Source organism: Protopterus annectens, chromosome 2.part0 (assembly GCF_019279795.1).
Source record: "Protopterus annectens isolate FY-2018-M chromosome 2.part0, PAN1.0, whole genome shotgun sequence".
Taxonomy (NCBI): domain Eukaryota; kingdom Metazoa; phylum Chordata; order Ceratodontiformes; family Protopteridae; genus Protopterus; species Protopterus annectens.
Window position 1 is genome coordinate 1,340,207,442 of NC_056728.1, and position 20,967 is coordinate 1,340,228,408.

The window sequence follows — 20,967 nt, forward strand, 5'->3', positions numbered from 1 at the left end:
GGAATATTGAGGCAATGTTACAACTGCCTCATGTACACAGACAATCCTCTCCTTCTCCCACAAAACACAAATACATGCGAGAGATGCAACTATATGGCCAAACTGGAGGCTGAGCTCTCTCAACATAGGACTGGCAAGACCAGACAGGAGGAGAAGGTAACCACACACAATACATACCCAGTCACACATGGTACCATCACTACTTCAAATCATACACATACTCACACAAAGACATACTCGAGGCTCTGATCAAAAATTTACCAAAACAGCAGAGGCCACCAAAGCAGACACCCAAACAACTACCACCTCACGACCCAACACATGCAACACATAGACCACACAGTCAGAGTGTCAAACAGTCACAGCCCTTAAGGCCAAACAAAATGCCAGACACACTTGTCATTGGTGATTCCATAGTCAGACACACTGACGTCCGCTCACCAGACTGAGTAAAGAGAAGGTCACAGTAAGCTGCCTGTCAGGCGCTAGAATCCGCCACATAACGCAAGCACTCAGGTCTCTCAACAGCAGGTACAAGTCGACTCAGTCATTGTCCACGCTGGTGTCAACGACCTGAGACGCACCTCCTTGGACTACATGAAAAGGGACATCGAGGAGCTCTCTGATTATGTAGCCCAGGCAGGTATGACCCTGACCTTGAGCAGTATCCTACCTTCACCTAGAATGATGCCACAATACAGTGATAAGATGATCAGCTTTAATAATTGGCTTAAATTCTGGTGTCATTCAAAGGGGATCAATGTCTGTCTGCCTGGGATGACATGCTGGACAAGCCACGCTGCTTCAAGGGACGGCTTGCACCTGTCACCCTGGGCTTCGGATATTGGCAAAAGCTCTTGCCACCCCCATAGTGCCTTTTTAGGCAAGGCTCAAATTCTAAACCTACCACCCTAGAACACCAAAAAGGAAAAAAACTAAGGGTAATGCTGCTCAATGCCAGAAGTCTCAATCTCAAGATGCACGCACTCGAGGCCCTTCTCAATATGGAGAACATCGATGTCTGTGCTGTGACAGAAACCTGGTTCAAGGCTCCTGAGAGCACCCCAGCACTAACAGGTTTCACCTCATATCATGCGTTCCGCCCCAAAATCCGGACAACACCAAGAAAGGAGGGGTGTCCATATTCATAAAGGACACCCACACCTCAAGGTTGGTGGCAACGCATGATGCATCGGAGACCATCCAGGTGCAATTAACCATAGGCAAGACTGCTCTGCAATTTGTAGCATGTTACAGGCCACCCTCTCAAACTCAGGAACCTCACATGGCCTTCCTGAAAACATTGGAGGGATAAATGTATCTCCAAACACCATCATACTAGGTGACTTTAACTACCCTAATATAGACTGGGAACACTACTCAAGCCCGAACACTCTAACCCAAAGATTCCTGGAGTTCATAAACTCAAATGCCATGGAACAACTAGTCACCATCCCCACAAGAGGAGAAAACATACTTGATCTCATCATCACGAACATGGGATCAAAATGTTCAACACCGGAAGTATACCCCTCACTGGTGAGATCAGATCATAAACTAATCTCGCTGGAGGTCCTCATCCCGCCCCACCTGAAACAAAAAAGACCACAGTGAAAAACTTCTCAAAAGCCGATTTCACACTTCTAAAAACTAGTGTGGTCTCCTTTAAGGCCCCTGAGCCAGTGGTAAACATTACTCAAACCGCTGAATCACTTACAAATGCCTTCTACCAGCACCTACAGGACTGCATGGATCAGGCAATCCCAAACAAAACTAAGACTCTCTGTACCAAAGGCAAGCGTCCAGTCTGGTGGACCCCAGCCATAAACAAGCTCTACAACAAAAGGAGGAAGCTACTACAAGATAGAGCAAAATCCTTGAAAGGTAAGACACCTTTGATCATTATAAGTAAAAACTAAGAGCTCTCATAAAATCATCCAAGGCAAATTTTGAGAGAAAAATCGCCAAGGACTCTAAAGAGAATCATAAGGCCTTCTTTAGCTATGTTAGAAACCTAGGAGGAAACTCCCAGATATGCTCAGAATTAGTTCAAAATGATGTGAAAATTACTGAACCTACACACATTGCCAACATACTGGCTGACAGGTTCAGTGCAAACTTCTTCCCTCCCCAAAAGGAGAGATATCTATTCCAGAGGATTGTAGACCCCAAACATCTCCAACGCCCAGGTGAGAACTGCCCTCACTAAGGCAAAAAACACAGCATCCATGGGACTGGATGGTGTCCCCGGCTGTGTGCTTCATGAACTCAATGAGGAATTAAACCCACAGTTAGGACAGCTGTTTAATCTTAGCCTCACCTCAGGATACGTGCCAAGGAGTGGCGCGGCGACTGTGGTCCCACTTCATAAGGCGGTGCCTCCACAGACCCTGGAAATTACCGCCCCATTAGCTTGACAAGCCTTATCTGCAAAGCCATGGAGAGGATCATAATGGAACTCATAAATAAAGACATAGGGAACTTGCAGGCTTTGGATCCAACTCAGTTTGGCTTTGTCAAAGGCAGATCCTGCCTCTTAAACTTGGTTGACTTTTTCGAGACAGTCACCAAGGCCATTGATGAGGAAAGGCAGTCCATACAGCCTACCTCGACCTGGCAAAGGCCTTCGACACAATACCCCACTCAGGTATCATCGAAAAACTCATCAGCTTGAATGTAAACCCATACATCACAAGATGGGTTGCAAACTGGCTAAGTGACAGAACCCACAGGGTCAGAGTTGCTGGAGCCATGTCAGACTCAAAGCCTGTCACAAGTGGTGTCCCACAGGGCTCAGTCCTGGGTCCACTCTTGTTCGGCATCTACTTTTCTGAAGTACAAGCAAACACAGGAGGGTTATGGCTGACAAAGTTTGCAGATGACTGCAAACTGGGCGCCATAGTCGAAAACACATCTGACACAGATATCCTCCAGAAGGGCCTCACAGAAATGGATAACTGGTGCCAGAGCCATGGCCTGAAGTTAAACGCCAAAAAATGCATAGTCATACCCTTTGGGGAAAACAAGGCTACCCCTAGCTACCATATAGGTGGCAATCCACTGAGCACAGAAAAAGTCATCAGAGATCTGGGGACCCAGGTTGACAGTAGCCTTCGCTTGACACTCATGTTGCTAAAGTAGTTAGGAAAACCTTCTATATCACCCACCTGATCATGAAGGGATTCACATCTAGATCAAGGGAGGTCATCGTCCCCTGTACTCATCACTTATTAGACCTATGATTGAGTACAATGCCCGTTCGAATGTATCTGACCAGACACCTGCTGCAGCTTGAAAGGCCCCAAAAGTTCCTCACCAAAAGGATAAAGGGTCTCAAAAATATGTCTTATGCTGCCCGACTGAAAGAACTCCAGCTCTATTCAGTCTCATACCGCTTGCTCAGAGGTGACCTGTGCCTGACATATAAGGCCATGTCAAACCCAGATTTGATGAATATGCTTCACCTCAAAAATCTAGATCCCTCAGAACCACAAGGGCGGAGACTTAAACCTTGACACGGTTATAAATAGAACGTGCTGGAGGGACAGATTCATCACCCAGAGACTCCCTATGCTGTGGAACAAAATCCCGGTACATGTGAGGCAGAGCACCTCTCTGGTCTTGTTCAAGAGGAATCTTGACCAATGGATGGGAGATTGCAGATATACCCCAGGGATTACTTCAGCGTCACTGCTTGACAGAGGCACAGCAAAATGATAGGCATAGTTTTTATTCAAACTAAAGGGGTGGCGAAAGCCACATAACTATGGGCTAGGCTTATAAATGCCCTTGGGCAGATAGCCTAGTATGAACCTATGAACCTATGAACCTATGAATCCACACAATCGCACACTTACGTGAACCCGACCCGTAACTTTCCACCACAGCACTGAAAATACCGAAGCAACAGAAACGGACAACCAAATTCTTTCCCTAGGAAAAAATTTGGGTTTCTTTTCCTTCTATATTTTAAACTTTCGCTTACATAACTTCGATCAATCACCATTCGGTGATCTAATATAGACCCTACCAATACTGTTCACATTCACTCTAACAGAATAACCTTCATATGACATTTAGCACACCATTCCAGTATCCCATCCTTCTTACAGTGTTACCAATAATGTTCATATTTACTCTAACAGAATAACCACCACATGACATTTAGCACACTATTCCAGTATCCCATCCTTCTTACAGTGTTTCCAATATTGTTCACATTAACTCTAACAGAATAACCTCCACGTGAAATTTAGCACATCATTCCAGTAACATGACATTTAACACACCATTCCAGTATCACTATCCTTACAGTGTTATCAATACTGTTCACATTTACTCTAACAGAATAACCTCCATGTGACATTTAGCACACCATTCCAGTATCCTATCCTTCCTACAGTGTTACCAGTACTGTTCACATTTACTCTAACAGAATAACCTCCATGTGACATTTAGCACACCATTCCAGTATCCTATCCTTCCTACAGTGTTACCAATACTGTTCATATTAACTCTAACAGAATAACCTCCACATGACATTTAGCACACCATTCCAGTATCACTATCCTTACACTGTTACCAATACTGTTCACATTTACTCTAACAGAATAACCTCCACTTCCTTGTGCATGTATTCTTATTTCCACTTATTTTTCATTATAAACTGTTTGCTCTTGACAATCCATCCAAAAGTGTCCTTTTTTTTTTTTTTTTTTTACACAACCTGCATTCAGGCACACATGTTATTTATGTATGTCCTTTCTTCTCACACTGGTTGCACTGTACCATGCCATAATCATTAATTAAGAAATGTTCCCATAAAAACCATGATTTAGGCTGGCCATTATATCTAGTCCTTCTATGACCAACAATAAAAATACCACTTGGCAAGTGTTTCACTATTTCTTTTCACATTTCAAAAATGGAGTCCAACCTTCATTTTTCATTCCACGTTTCTCTCATCTTTAACTTTCACAATATTATCAACAGTTTCGTACAGACCTTGCATGCGTTTTTGCCTTTGTCTAGTTCATCAGTTCTAAACTACAAAGTAACATTTTTAACATTTAAGTTACTACCAGAAAACAAATAATTGTTTCTCAGATAAATGTCTTTCCTACATAGAAGGAAAGACATTCTGTAGAATAACAGAAATACACCACATTATTGGTGTGACAATCGGCGTAAAAACTCACATCTACTTTAAACCCTAACTGTGGATGTACAAAATGTCCTCCTATATGGATATGGGCACATGCCATGCATCTCCTGCATGCATAGGTACCAAGTCTATCTGACAAAAAACGCTTCTGAGGATCTTAAATATAAAACTAGGTTCGTCTCCTATGACTCCCTCCAATTCATTGACAGTAGAAAGAATATCCCACTTATTCTTAATCACGTCACAACCACATGTATGTTGCTTGCAAAAGTTAGGGGCATCCTAACTACATTGGTAGCATCATTCCTTACATTCGGTATGGTGGTGAAGCTTGGAGGGAGAGGCATGGCAGATGCAGACCCTACAATAACAAGAAAAAACAACCGGATGCATCAGGATCGGATGGTATTGGTGTGACCACCATAATAATTGGGATATTCTTTCTACTGTCAACCTGCGGCGGTGCAGTGGTAGCATTTTCGCCTCACAGCAAGAAATTCTCCTGTTCGATTCTCAGCTGTAGCACCTTCTGTGTGGAGTCTGTATGTCCTCCCCGCGGTCGAGTAGCGTTCGAAAGACATGCGTAAATGGCCCTCCCTTCGCTGAAGGTTGGGAGTCAGGCTGGCACCGTAAAAATCTACTGCCAATCATTAGCGGACCAGAGTTCCACTGTGGCAGCCCCTAACCGGGAAAAGCCGAAAGAAGCACAACAACTTTCTACTCTCAATGAATTGGAGGGAGTGATAGGAGACAAACCTAGTTTTACATTTAGAAATAATGGATCTTTGAAAAGTCATTTATGTTATAGGTTTTAAGGTCCTCAGAAGTGTGTTTTTGTCAGATAGACTTGGTACCTATGCATGCAGAAGATGTATGGCATGTGCCCATATCCATATAGGAGGACATTGTGTACATCCAGTTATGGTTTAAAGTAAATGTGAGTTTTTACGCCGATTGTCACACCAAGAATGTGGTGTATTTCTGTTATTGTACAGAATGTTTTTCCTTCTATGTAGGAAAGACTAATCGACTCCTGAATTATAGGATTCTAGAACACTTAAGAGGCATCAGAAATGCAAGAGAGAGTAGTGCTTTAACCATGCATGTGAAAAAAGAAGGTCCTGCACATAAGTTTAAGTTTTTAGTTTTGGAAATTGTGTCTGCAAGCAAGAGAGGGGATGATATGAAGAACAGCACTGAAGCCATAGACCTGGTTTGAACAGTAGGGTTTCTTTAAAACCTTTCCTGAGAGCTAGAGCTCTAAAACATTAGTAGCTGTTTATATTTTATATGTATTTTGAGTGTGCTTTTTTATTTATTTGTTTTCAGCAACTTTTTTATGTGTTTGATATGTGTTTTGATATACTCAGATGTGATTTTACACAGTTTTTATATTGTGCATGTATTTATGTATATTTGGCAAGTTTAGTTATTGCCTGCATTGTTTTAATGAATTGAAGCATTTGATTGACTATTTTTTTAATTTGAATGAACATTTAACTGAATTTACCTTTAGTAGTCTTGTAGTCTGAAGAAAGTGTTTTTTATCCGTGAAAGTACTTACGATTTGAATTGTTTGGTTAATATATATTAAACAGTGTTCCCGTGTGGAACCAGCGTTTCTTTCTTTTTCTATTTGTACATTTTCTATGCTGGTTGCTTTATTCGGTGGAGGGGGTTATCTTTTTCGATTACTTTTATCTGTGTTGCCTGGACATGACTTTGCTCTAGCTGTGTATCCTTTACAGCACCTACTCACGCTTTGAATGCCTGACTCCCGCTGGGAAGAGGTGTGGCTTGCTACTTTCCCCTCCCACCTCAAATTCCTCAGCCACCCCCAATTTCTCTTAAAGGTTCACAACACTCCACTAAAACAAATATTTTCAACACAGCTGCTCAACACCCCAATGTCACAAACCTTTACTCAAAACTACCAAACCCCTCTTTTTCATACAAAACACTTTATAACTAAAACCACCAATAATTTCTGTTATACTCTAAAATTCTCCACATTTCCACTTCCACACTATATGCCTATACCACCAAGATAACCCCAGGCAACATACTAACTAAACTCCCAGCCAACTCCTACCTTGAACAATGCTTCTATGCCTCTATGTTTCACTCCTCCTCTCTCTAACCCACTACTCTATATCATCCAAACCCTTACTCCCACAACCATTTCTTGTCACTCCCTTTACTTACTTTTCAAGTAGCCCTACAGTAACTCATTTTGTCCATAAAACCTTCTCCACTCTTTCACTCAGTCCAGTCTCCACTAGCCACTCACACAATGCTCTAATTACACACTCCTTTCACCTCCTCACTTCCAAATTATCCAAGTGCCAATAACTACTCTTCAGGTGTCTGAAATAGCTCTATAAATACACCTCCATCCTGCATATATTTCTCCAAAGAGTCAACGCTGAGCACAGTCCAGGTCCCACCCACTAAACAATTCCCATTATTTGCTGCAAACCATCTACTTCCCTTGTGCTCTAACACCCAAAGCATCATTAATGGACACTTTTCTAGCCACCTACTTCCTGACATCACAGCTGTCACAGAAATATGGACCAAACCACTATCCCTAAATTTCAACATCTACTTCCCTTATACAAATATCTCCATGACCCAAGACCTAGCATAGAGGGGGGAGAGGCACATGCATTTTTTCATATAAAAGGCCTAAACCCAACAATCATTGTTTAAGCAAATCCATCCTCATATGCTGATCCTAACTGGATCCTGCTAAAATTCTACTCCTGAAAAACAGTTGTCTTCTAATTGCTTACCTTCTCCACCAGATTCTCTTACCAGATTTAAATCCTTTATTCTTGCTATCACATCATATAAAAATGTCATTATTTTAGGATATTTCAATCTAAACTACTTAGTACCCCTCAGAAGTGACACTGTTGAACTCCTATCCAATATCAATTTCATCCAACTAGTTAAAGACTCCACCTGGGCCAATCTCCTAACCAACAACCATTCTCTCGGATCTGGTAATGACCAACAACCTCACCATTATGTCCAAAATTTCTGTTCCTCCACCCTCTTTTAGTGATCACTCCCCAGTAATCTTCCAAATCATCCACCAATCACCAAAACTACCCCCAAGCTAATCAGCTTCAGACCCAACTCCACCAAAAATATTAACAACCTTAAAAAAAAAACTTGCAGCCATTGACCAATCACCAATTACCAACCTATAGGACCCCAACACTGATGTTGCAAATTAACAAATACCCTGTTTCAGCTTTAAGATAACATTTTCCTCAGTCAGCAGCTTTTCAAATACAACAAAACCTTAGCTATCCATTGAACTGAAAGTTTTTCTCAAATTCAGGGAAAAAGCATAGTCTTTATAGAAACAGATCCCCCTCACTAGAAAACCATAATGCATTTTCAACTCCATGTAACCTGGGCAATCAAGTCATATGCAGGCACAAATCCAACCAATTTAAGCAAAAACAACTCACCTTGCAAGGCAAGCCCAAGCACTTTTATCATGAAATATACCTTCTCACTGCTTAGAATGCCACAGATTCTAGCTCCTCCCTCATCACCATTCAGACCTCTCAAGACCCACTCTCAACCTCTGACTTCCTCAAGGAGATCAACCAACGCACCCACATCCCCCAGCTCACCCTGTCCCACTCCTTTTACCCCCCCCTACTTTAACACAATTGTTCAAAAAGTTCTTGAACCACATACTAGAAAACATACCCTCAGATGCTTTCCCCAGCCCAGACAAGCATCTCTTTCATCTCTCTGTAAAGACTTCCTTACCACACACCATCTCTGCATTTATAACATTTGAATAAACCAAACTCAATGCCAGAAATAAGGAAAACAGCTCTTGCCAAACCCTTTCCCCAAACAACCTTCAAGACTATGCCTCTCACGTCCATCTCCAGCCTCCTTACACTTGGGAACATACTTGAAAAATTACTCTACAACCAACTGTCCACTTCCATCCAACAGTACCAACATCTTAAGCAGCATGGATTCTGGGCATGCCAAAGCACACTGACTGCACTATGATCACTTACAAATGAGATTCTTCTCAACATGGACATTTGTTCAATTCCCTCACATTCATCTACTCAAACCCAGCTCCATTCAGCCCTTGGTTCACTTAACTCCCAGTTAATCAACAATAAGCAACTTCTAAACCTCTGCAAAACAAAAAATATGACATTTTGAACCACAGAAAAGGTGAAAAAAACTCTGAAAACACTCATCACAGATCTGTACTGTACCCAAATGGAATAACCACATCCTTTACACATCTAGTTATATGGCTGAACCAGTCCCTAAATTTCTGTACTCGCATAGAAAACACAAAGAAAAAGGTCAAAACTCTCTTATTCTGATCCTGAGAAATCTGTCCATTGCACCACTCAAACATGGCACCCACATCATAGCTACAGCATCCAAAACAACTCACCCACTCTGTAATCTACTGAAAAGTAAATATGTAAATTTATTTTAAACTCCCCCCAATGGACACCACTGCACTTCCCTCTCCAAAGCCAAGTGGCTTCTAGTCATCTGTAGAGTTGTGTTATTCTTAGTATCTCTCCTTTTCAAACTCATTTAACCAGGTACATTCTTGCCTCTTGTTGCTAATATCCAAAGTAAAACGGCCTCATACAAACTACATAGTATCTCCTAAAGGACTCCCACTCATCAGACTCCACAAACCAAACTTCAATCTACCAACAAGTTCTTCTCCTTTCTGGGATCCAAACTCTATCAAATTACCTGAAAAACATTGCTACTTCCCCCTGTTTTAAAGCACAACTCAAAAAATACCTCCAGCAAAAAAATCAGACTGCAAGAGCTTTACCATGGGACATATCACCAAACTATCTCACATACCCACTTCACCTCAACTGCCTCCCCCATTCTCTCATACTGTTGACATCTCATTCTTACTAATTAGAAAATCCATTTATTTCTACACGTCTGCTGATACTTTGCTTTCATTTTTTGTTATTATTTAATGTCAGAATGCACTTCTATCTTATTTCTTGTGAATTTCACCTGGGGTGCACCTGCAAATGATCTTTTGTGAACAGTGCACTACCCTGGTAAACAAACTTAAATAAATAAATAAATTTAAAACCAAAAATCTTAAAGCTGATACATAGCACAGGACTACATAGAGCAACATGGTGTTTTTTGGCCCTTATAGCTACAAATTATGGACACTAAGCAACAGTTAACTACTTAAACTATCATTCACCTTAGAAGTATGGAATATGGGGACAAGCCATAGGGAAAACGCATCTATAAGATCAGAAGTTATGCTCACAGACATTAATAAATCTGAAGATATACTCCAAGGGAATATCCTTGTCTGACCTAGGGGCTATATTTACAAGCAAAAGTTCTGCTGACACTGCTGAAGCAGCCAAGAAACAAAAAAACGAAAACAAAGCAAATCTTCAGCAGGACACCATATCTATTGCTTACGGCTGAATAAAAACTTCAATGAAAAACAACGAATTAATAATAACACGTAAAATAAATAAAATCAGGGAACAAATAATAAGCGCTTTCAGCTAAAAATAGCCTTCTTCAGATCGTAATGTGCATCCTGCTAAAACATATTTAAAAAGAAGACGTCCAATCAAAGTAGTAATCTATTTCAGACACAAATCTGCAGTGTGCGAATATATATATGGGTCTACTTCTATTCGCTGACAGCCCATTTCACTGAAACCCATTTGGTCGACAGCTCATTTCATTGACAAAAGTATTCAAGGCAAAAACCTGGGTTTTGCCCCCCTCCCCACTGTTGTGTGACTGTGGAGTTGTTATATATAGTTGGGGGTGTGTGGGGGGCACAGCCCCCATTAGCAGCCCCACCTAGAATGTTTGTCGATGAAATGAGCTGTCAACCAAATGGGTTTCAGTGAAATGGGCTGTCAGCGAATAGAAGTAGACCCATATATATATATATATATATATATATATATATATATATATATATATATATATATATATATATATATATATATATATATATATGTATATATATAGCTCAGCACCACAGTGGTTGCCCGAAGAACATAATTTGTTAATGCATAATTTGTTAACGCAAGGCACTTTTGGGTGCTTATCAATTATCATCACACCCATAACAATGAACAAGCACTTGAGACAACAGTAAGCAGCAACTGAGCCTGCCAGCTAGAGAATTGACCTCCCTAGGAATGTATCTGGCTATCAAAATGTGATCCTTGGACAAAGGCCATTTCCACGCCCTTACTATTTCTTGACAAAAGAGCTAGGAGTTCCTTCCTACTTGTTTACATACAATACTACAGCCATGTCATCAGTATGGATGGCAAGTCCACCCTGGTGTAGAAAAGAGTATGGAGGACCAGTCTCATCACAAGGAAACTGATGTGTAGACTAGGCCATATGTGTGGCTACATGTCTAATATAGCCACTATATTAGGGTAGAGGCATCTCTGATAACAGCCACTATGGAAATGAGAAATTGAAAACTGTAAGATTTAGAGTATGCAGCCACCATCATAAAGAAATCTTCCATGTCCTGGAAATCTTTATCTGACAAGACATGGGATATGACAGTTGTGACCATCAGGTTTTGATACTCTGCTATAGGACTCTCAAGTGGATCCTTATATGAGGAACTGCATATACTGAAACTGTCATCACTGACCCAGAGCTCTGAGAAAAAGAACTGATATGAATAAGACTGCAGGACCTTGGATAACACAAAATTCAGAGTTAGAATCTTATCTGAAAGAAAACGGGCTCTGCATGACAGAGTAGCAAAAGTGCATCCTATGGAAGTCAGATGGATCTCTGCAGTGCTCACTATATTTCTCAAGGTGTGGAATGACGCACCACAGAGTCAAAGTTGCAATTAGTTTGTTTAATATTGAAGCAGCTAGGAGCCAGTCATCCATGTATGGAAACACCTTTACCCCCTTACAACCTCTGGTCTGTTGCAATTACAGATATGCATTTGTTAACTGTTCTGGGGGTTGAGGTGAGATTGAATGGATGGGTTCAGAACTCATGACTGGCTCCTAACTGGAAGCACAGAAGCCTCCTGGACTTGCTGAAATTTTATGTGGACCAAAGAACCAAAAAGTAAAACAAAAAAACAACAATCCAAGCAGCAGGATTCACACTTTATTCTAATGACATACGAAAAACATGATCTGGTACCTTGGCAATTTGCTTTCAATGATACGCAGCCAGTTAGAAATTCACTCAATTTATCCAAAACGAACCCCCACTGATTGATCTATAATTATCAATAATTACATCCTTAAAGTACACAGTGCCATAATAAAGTCCTTCAACATGTTAAACACCACTAACCATTCTACATAATCACTTGTTTTATACTTTGTTTTATACTTTCAAATGTTATCTATGCAATTTTGCCTATTTGGAGCTTTTCTCCCTGGGCCTCTGCTGAAAATGGACATATATCCAGTCAGACTATCCCGGTAAACAAATGTAAAATAAATAAAATAAAGGTTAAAGCTTCCCTGGGAAGGATGGAATACTACATTTAAACCTTGTTAAATTAGCTTTTTCTTTCTCTGTCTCAGAGTTGAAAGGCTCACAAATCTGACCCCCCCCCCCAAACAAATAGCATATAATGTTTGCCAGGCTTGTGATGAAATTGTGTGGCTCCATTTAATACATTTTTTGAATGCTAGACTATCCATAGCTAAACAACAAGGCACAAAACAGTAAACGAGAAAGCAGTAAGAACTTTATTTTATAACAGAATCTGGAAAGCTATAAACAATTCCTGAACCAGCAAGGGACAGATTGTGAATCTGGCAGTGCAAATCAGAAGCAACAAACAGCTAACACTCTACAAATAAGTTAAAAATGTATACAAATATTTTACATTATAATGCAAAATAGAAGATAAAACAACAAATAATGAACTGCAGAGCAAACAGTAGTAAACATGAAATGCACGGTAAGGAAAGAATGCCGAGCCCTAGAGGAGATAATGATAAGGCAATAATCCGTGAAACAAGATAAAAATAAAAAGGTTTGATCCCTTAATGAGAAGCAGGAAATACAACGAGTCAATAAAGGCATTCTGGAAATACCAGCACTGAAAAATGTTTGTCACAGAGTCACCAGAAATAAACATTATGAAGCCTAGGTCTATTTTCTTCAATGTAAGCTTCTTTAGTGGCAAAAGAGAGTTGGAGACTAGTCTAGATGGCAGAGTTAAGGGGACAGTCTAGTAGCCAAGGAAAGTTTTAGATACTGATCTAACTAAACATGTGTGATTTCAGTCCTACTGGCTGATGAGGGCAGGCCTCCCTTATAAGAAATTAAAATTAAATGTTAGATGCTCTTAATTATCAAAGGTTTTAGATGCAAGACAAATTCTTCAAGCACAGTGCACATATGGGCCAACGATTCCCCTCTGCTATCCTGTATAAGGGCTGGAAGATAAGTGAATCAGAGTAAAATCATTCAAGATTCCTTTAGAGGCTATCCATAACTGAAACATGAGAAATGATCCACGCCTTTACAGGCTACCCAAAATACAAAGTGCTTCACTTTGTAAGTCACTCTACTGGATTATTTTCCTGTTCTTGGCAGAAATTCATACATTACTTGTCACATGCCAAAGCAAGTGGTGGCTATGAGTTCAGAAGATACATACGTCTTCCAAAGGTTTTCAAGATGAGGTGGACTAAATGACCACTGTCTAGTGTGAATAGTTTCCAGGTAGTCATAAATGAACAGTAACGGTAAACTATCTATTAGTGTAATATGACAAGTATATTTTTATAGGCCAGTAGACAGAATTACTTGAATATTTGGATCAGTCTTTTTTAACCTAATCAATATCCAGTGAAGTAAAGGTATCAGGGTGTAACTTCAGATGAACCCCCTTATTCGTAGGATAGGCAATGTGCTTAGTCAAAACATTCCTGAATGTAGAAAAAGACAGCAAAATTAACCCAATCTACAAGAAAACCCTCTCTAACAGGTCCTTGGCTGAATATATGGTATCCACCTATCTGAATATGGCACATTAAGGGATATCTATCCTACTATACTAATCCATATGTCCCATAAGTTTGTCCCAGTGCCACTGGTGAGTAAATTCTTGCACATCAAAAACTAATGCAGGCTTGGTACTTACATTACCAAATATAGCAATAATGGACTTGCGTTCCCACACTTACCCAGTATTTCAGTGCTTTGGAAAGGAAGCAACAGAGAATGGAAGGTCTCTGTTGTTCCTTTTTTTTTTTTAAACAAAAAAGAAGGTATTGGACACTTTAGAGGTAGGACAGAGACAGAATGGAGGAAATACAAGGAAAATCAGGTAAGTTTCTTTAGATTTGAATAACAAACCTGATTTTCCTAGTATTTTCTCCTTCTTATCTCTCTCGTATTTCCGAACTGTCCGGATTTCTAATTTTATTTATTTTTGTTTAAAAAAAATGTAAAAGTTACATTATATACCAATGGAGGAAAGTTTGGGTGACCGGACCTTTTTCCATAGGTATATACTCGGATTTACAATGGACAAGCAGCCTGGGCTGACCAATCAGCATGCTACTTTTTGAATGCTAATGGCCAGTCATTGTATAATAAGTAATAAGTATGTACATTACTAAACAAGTAAAACTGGTACTTACATTATTAAATAAATAACTGTGTACATTATTAAACAAGTAATAAATAAACATGTACTTTCCTAGCTTATAGGGAACACCAGCAACCAAGGTCAAAGAAAGAGAATTCCATCACTAGGAAAACCAGGAAGGATATTTTTAACCCATCAAGAAGGATTCCCAGGTAAAGCTCATCTATTACTGCTGACGCTGAGGGCTCAACTTGTTTGATTCTTCCTAGAGTGCGTCTCTAGCATAACACCAGGCAGGAGGGAACTTGAGGACCACATCAGCAGACAGCTTAAAAAAACTGAGCCCTAGAGTACTGTTTTCCTAAATGAGGCATGACTCATGAAGTCACAGTCAAAATAATAGCAATTCTTCATGAAGGTATGCACCAAAAGACCATGTAGTCACAGTGCAAGTGCCTGCAACAAAAACATTTATAAAGCTAACACTGCAGGCAGCCATGACTCTAGTGAAGTGAGTTATGACTGCAGCATTTCCCAGTAGGCAGTAGGCCACCTGATAACTGAAGAAAATGTAGTTGACAATCCACATGGGAAATGTCTGCTTGGAAACAGTAAGTTCTTCCCTCTCAGCTGCAAATATTAAATCTGTGCATCCATTTCAGGTACCGCCTCAGCTGTAATTGCACACCTACAGTATGAAAGGCCTTCTCTTCCCTAGTTTTTACCCTCATGAAAAACAACAGGAGATTGTTAGACTAGTTCAAAGACAACTACTAAATTATCTATGAAATGAAACATGGATTTGTCATGAGGGATGCCCTGTCTTTGTAACAGACCAGATAAGGTTCACGATTCATAAGGGCTTGACATAATGATTGCCAGATGAGATACTTCCAAGAAATAAACTTCAGCACCACTAAACCAGCAGTCTCAAAGTACCAAAACGTTCAAATCCCGGAGAAGAGATGGGGTTCTTCAAAGGAGGACAGAGATGCGGCAATCCTTCAACATCTGATTCAACATTTGGTTCTGGGTCACAATCCTGCCCTCCACAAAGGTTATGATGTGCACAAGCACATTATATAACTGTGACCATGGAATAAATGAGGCTTAAATCATACACATGTCTGAGCTGGAAACTTGATAACCACATGTGCACTTATGCTGAAGTGAGCACTGAACTTCACTGATAACAGTGATTATGAACTAAAATATGTGAACAATGAGTATATGCTCTAGTAATTAATCCATACGCAAATGTATATGCATGTATAAGAGCAACACGTAAGATACAAACATTGTAAAATATGTGCTTTATTTCACCTCCTGTCATTCTGTATTTATTATTGTTTTACAAATGTAATGAATGAGGTACAAATAAACATTATTTAATACAGTCTGAAAGCAAGAATTTGATGTGCTGGCACTGTGGTGCACATCACTAAAATCATAACAGTGAATCAGTCAACCTAAGATTAGTTAGTGACTTGGGCCCTGTAGAAGCCAGTCAAAGAGGATGGATGAAATCTCTGGTTCAGCCTTCCTGGGGAGAGAGAGTCAGTCCAGTCAGCTGCATTACTTACAGCCATTGGAGAACCTGCGCCAAAGCAAGTATTGTGTGGGCCAGTGACATGGTCTTAGCTATGTTGAGCAATGCACATGAGCTATAGCCACCATTGTGCATGTCTGAAAGCTTGCACTCAGACAACATAGCACGCCCTTGCTTTGTAGGCATGTAAATCAGACAAAGGAGGTGGAGACATGCTAGCACAAGAAAATCCTTTGATGGCTGCCTGGATGACAGTCATGACATGATTGACTCACATCCCTACATAATTGGAACGGATGTACATGGTTCATAGCAGTGAGCCAGATTTGAAGCATGGGAGATAGGAAAAAAAGAACTTTAATAAACAGAGTGTAAACTGATACATTCTTGATAAACAGGATATTTGTGTTAAGAGGAGCTACCACTAGGAAGCAAAGAGGATATGGCAGAAAAATGCAGATTAAATCTAGAGGGACTAAAGAGAGCTTTGGCATTTGAAATGACAAAAATATTTTCCCAGCCTTTATAGATTGTGCCTGCCCTGTGACAGACAACGTTTGCTGCAAAGAAAAGAAATGGTCAGTGCAGTGTAACAGAATTTAATCTCAGTGTTTATAATTACTGAGTAGTAAGTTTTCTTTACCTAGTTTACATGAAACATCACAGACCAGACATTCTCATTATATATATATATATATATATATATATATATATATATATATATATATAGATATATATATATATATATATATATATATATAGATATATATATATATATATATATATATATATATATATATTAGCTTTACAGTAGCTGAAAAACACCCTTGCCATGCAAACCATACTGCCTTCCCTGTACTTAAATAAAAATGCACGACTTCCTGATATTCTGTATGCAAAAGTTACTGCAGTCTCCCTGTTTTAGTACTCATGTTACACTTGGTCATATCTAATTTACCTTTGTAAAGGCATTCAGGGTAGTCTGCAGAAAGAAATGTTGAGAAAATACTGTTTCAGTCTATGTGCATCCTCTTTTATATAGTTCAGGGGGTGATCAAATTTCATTTTTTGACTGAATGTTAGTGTCCTACTGAAGCACCACACATAATAAAATAAGGTTAAATACTTTACCTCTTTTCTTGCAGCTGCACTTCCCAAAACATCGATTGCTTTAGCAGCTTTCAGTGTGAGCAGTCTGGTTTGTTCAATGTCAATACGGCATTCTGCTATCCAGTGTGCAACTACTTCCTATAGTCGATGCAAAAACAAGTTAGAGCATCACTGAGAAAAAGGAGAAATGATCTGCATGCAAACAGAGTCTAAAATGCTACTGCAACATACTTCATCATAAAAAAATCGGATCTGAATCCAAACATCATACATGTAGCTGCACTTCAACACAAGAACACCCAGTGCTAGGTCTGAAGTAACAGGACAAGGAAAAGAGTTTATATAAAAATATTTGTGGCTTGGCACACTAATGGGAATATAGTAAAAGGAATTGAAGTACATTGAGGTGTTACTGTTCATGTACAAGGCATGTGCAAGCACACATTCAGCTGGGTGCCACCTATCTCTAATACTCACAACTCAGTAAAACATAGATCAGTCTCTCTCTCTCTCTCTCTCTCCTGGTTACTGTGCATTACTCCTTTGGTTGTGCAATACAGTATTTTGTATCAGATACAGCATATTAACAATAAAGCTTGCCAATATATGCAAGCAAGTTTTTATTCATAAAAACACAAGACAGTAGAAATAAAACAATAACGTATAGCAGGGCAAGAAGAAACCACTCACTGGCATCAACAATGAATGCAATTTTCAATGACAGTGTTTACTAACTTAGCAGATGAACTGGACAACTTTCAGTTACAGTTCAGACACAAAGTAAACAAAAACAAATGACAAGAAGACAATATAATAAAAAAATAAACATAAGTAAACAATACTGCTACAGTGAAACAATGACTCAGCAAATGCAGAAATATAAGTTTGAATCCAATTAGTGTAGATTGTTTATTTAACTACACAGTGATGAGAATTGGAAACATGAGGTATTGTTAGATTCAGGTGAGTTGAATGTAGTAAAATTGGAATATCAAGAGTCCGTTTATCAAAAACAGAAATGTGCTACAAATGTATGTGTCAGAATACCATCATAATTTAGGTTGAATAATGTTTGGAGACTCTCATATTAGTTGAATCTGTTCTTTGATTTTGTGGCACAGAAGTGTTGCAAATGCGGTATAGGGATATATATTTTATTTGAGAGTTTTCTCCTGCCCAACAGGACACATATTGCAACACCTGGTATCGTAGAGAAGTGACCGTCAACATGCTTTTGGTCTGGGTGTATGAGATCTGGTCAGAAAAAAAAAAGTGTAGAGCTTCACTTATTCTGTTGCAGATGTTTATGTAACATAACTGTGGACCCTATACTTTTAAATTTAAAATTTTTAAATTGTCCTGGTTCACATGCTTACTGACCTTAATAAAGTAAAAGCACTTGGCAATTCTTAATTCAATCTTAAGCTTGCTGTTATAGTACTTATCAGCTAAAAATAAACTTCTGTGCATGTTACACAACCTTTCATCTGATTACTAAAATAGTCAGCTTTTATGGAGAGCTTGCAACATTTTTATGGCAATCTGGGGTGTGGAAAAATCCTTTTGCTCTGTCAGTATTACCTATGCAGCACTACTGTCTATGTCAGATTCAAAATGTTTCCACCATTTGGGTTTCTGTGCTATGAGCAGATGGAGGCGTGGTAGCTATGTACAGTATTTAGTATTTCTTTTAAGTTGAAGCATGGTGCTAATAACAGAAATTATATGCTACTGATGTTGCATCTTTTTTTAGTCTAAAATATTGCACTTCCAATTCTGCATCCATTTTTTCTTAAGCATCTATACCTAAGGCTTTTTTTTTTTTTTTGGCACTCCAACCTAAAATATTTTTCTTTGTGCTAGTCCATACTAAAAGCTGGTAAAGACTGGTATCAGATTATAACATGCAGCAAAAGACTGGTGGAATGCTTGATTATTTCTACGTACCTCAATAAAAATATTACCATAATAAATGCTTGTTAGTAAAACAAAAGCAACACAAACTCAAGGAGTTTAATAAAAATCTATGACATTTTGTCAAATAACAAAGCAACGGACACCTATTTAGTGAAGCTATAAATCGTCGAATGGAGTTTTCAAGTGAAAGTTTTCCCAGAGCAAGGCGACGGTTGGCCTCCATCCAGAATTTGCCCTTTTCTGCCACTGTAGTGTGATCTCAGAATTGATATATTTAGTTTGGAGGGTGTGGGGGACACATTCCCCAAATGTGTAGGTATTAATTTTTATTATTTTCGGTCAATATGGTGGCCTACCTTTAGTATCCCAAGGACAACTTTCGCTGAAAAGTCAGTTCGTTGATTTGCATCTTTAACAAATAGTTCAATGAATAGGGGTTCAATGATAAGTGACTGGATTAACTGATATAGACCCAATAAAAACCACAAACTTCTGAAGTGGTTAGCGTTATGTATTGCTTTGGAATCTGGAGTATGGAAAATGAGTTCCTTTTATTCTGTCAATGAAATGTATGCAGCATTAATGTCCACAGTTCCCACAACCTACCCCTCCTGATTTAAAATATACTTCCCATTCCTGTTGACATGCCTTGAGCAAGTAGGGGTGTGGTAAGTATGCCCCATACTATTCTTTTTCTCAGGACATACATTTTAGACATTTTGCCATGTCTGTGAGTAGCGGCACATTTCAGGAACATTGCTAAGATTTGCAAAGCAAAGAACCTCTTATCTAATATAAAGACAATATAAAAAATCAAATATCAAAATTCCTGAAAGCTGGAAAATCACTGTCATTAGTACAACTGAATTCAGCAGTAGCTCTTGTAGTTACTTAGAAATCCATCTTTACCAAGTGTAGTTTAATAATAATTATTTGTGTGTCGTTGCAGAGAGCAACATCAATGGGCAGTTAGATTTGGCAACACTGCATAGCATTAAATATGAATGTTGGTAGGAATACTGCCTCCAATCCCAAACCTGTGAGCTAGGCTATGCTTAGCTCCAACGGACGGCGCAGTGGTGCAGCGGTTGCACTGTCATCTCATAGCAAGAGGTTCTCTGGTTTGATTCTTGGCTGCGGAGCCTTCTGTGTGGAGTCTGCATGTCCTCCCTGCATTCATGTGGTTTTCCTCCGGGTGTTCCGGTTTCCTCCCATGTTACAAAAGACATGCATATGGATCATTTCTTCTTGGGCCTCCACTGAAAATTGGCTTTGTTCCAAGTTCGACTTTTCCGGTAAACAAATGTTAAAATATTTTATATATATATATATATATATATATATATATTGTATTTGATATTCATAATAGGTTATGGATCTCATTTAGTAGGCAGCATGAAATATTTCTGAGAGAAATTATATATTTCCTCTCATGCCATACCTTGATTTGAAATGTGACTAATTAAGATATCTACTTATAGGAGAGCATATCAAAATCAAGCTCATGAGGACTTGAAATGGGATGTACTGTATATGAGTCACCTGCCAGCACCAAAATGAAAATGTTGTTTGGTGAATGCTACTAAAGTA

General features: G+C 39.3%; 1 protein-coding gene across 1 annotated transcript in view; it reads right to left on the reverse strand.

The window, feature by feature from the left end:
* Window positions 1–20,967, reverse strand: part of ACAD11 (acyl-CoA dehydrogenase family member 11) — a 1,831,981-nt gene that overhangs the window by 205,292 nt on the left and 1,605,722 nt on the right. Inside the window, exon 18 of the mRNA XM_044061525.1 lies at window positions 17,482–17,598. Coding sequence (XP_043917460.1) covers window positions 17,482–17,598 — 117 coding nt within the window. The remainder of the gene's footprint in view (window positions 1–17,481; window positions 17,599–20,967) is intronic.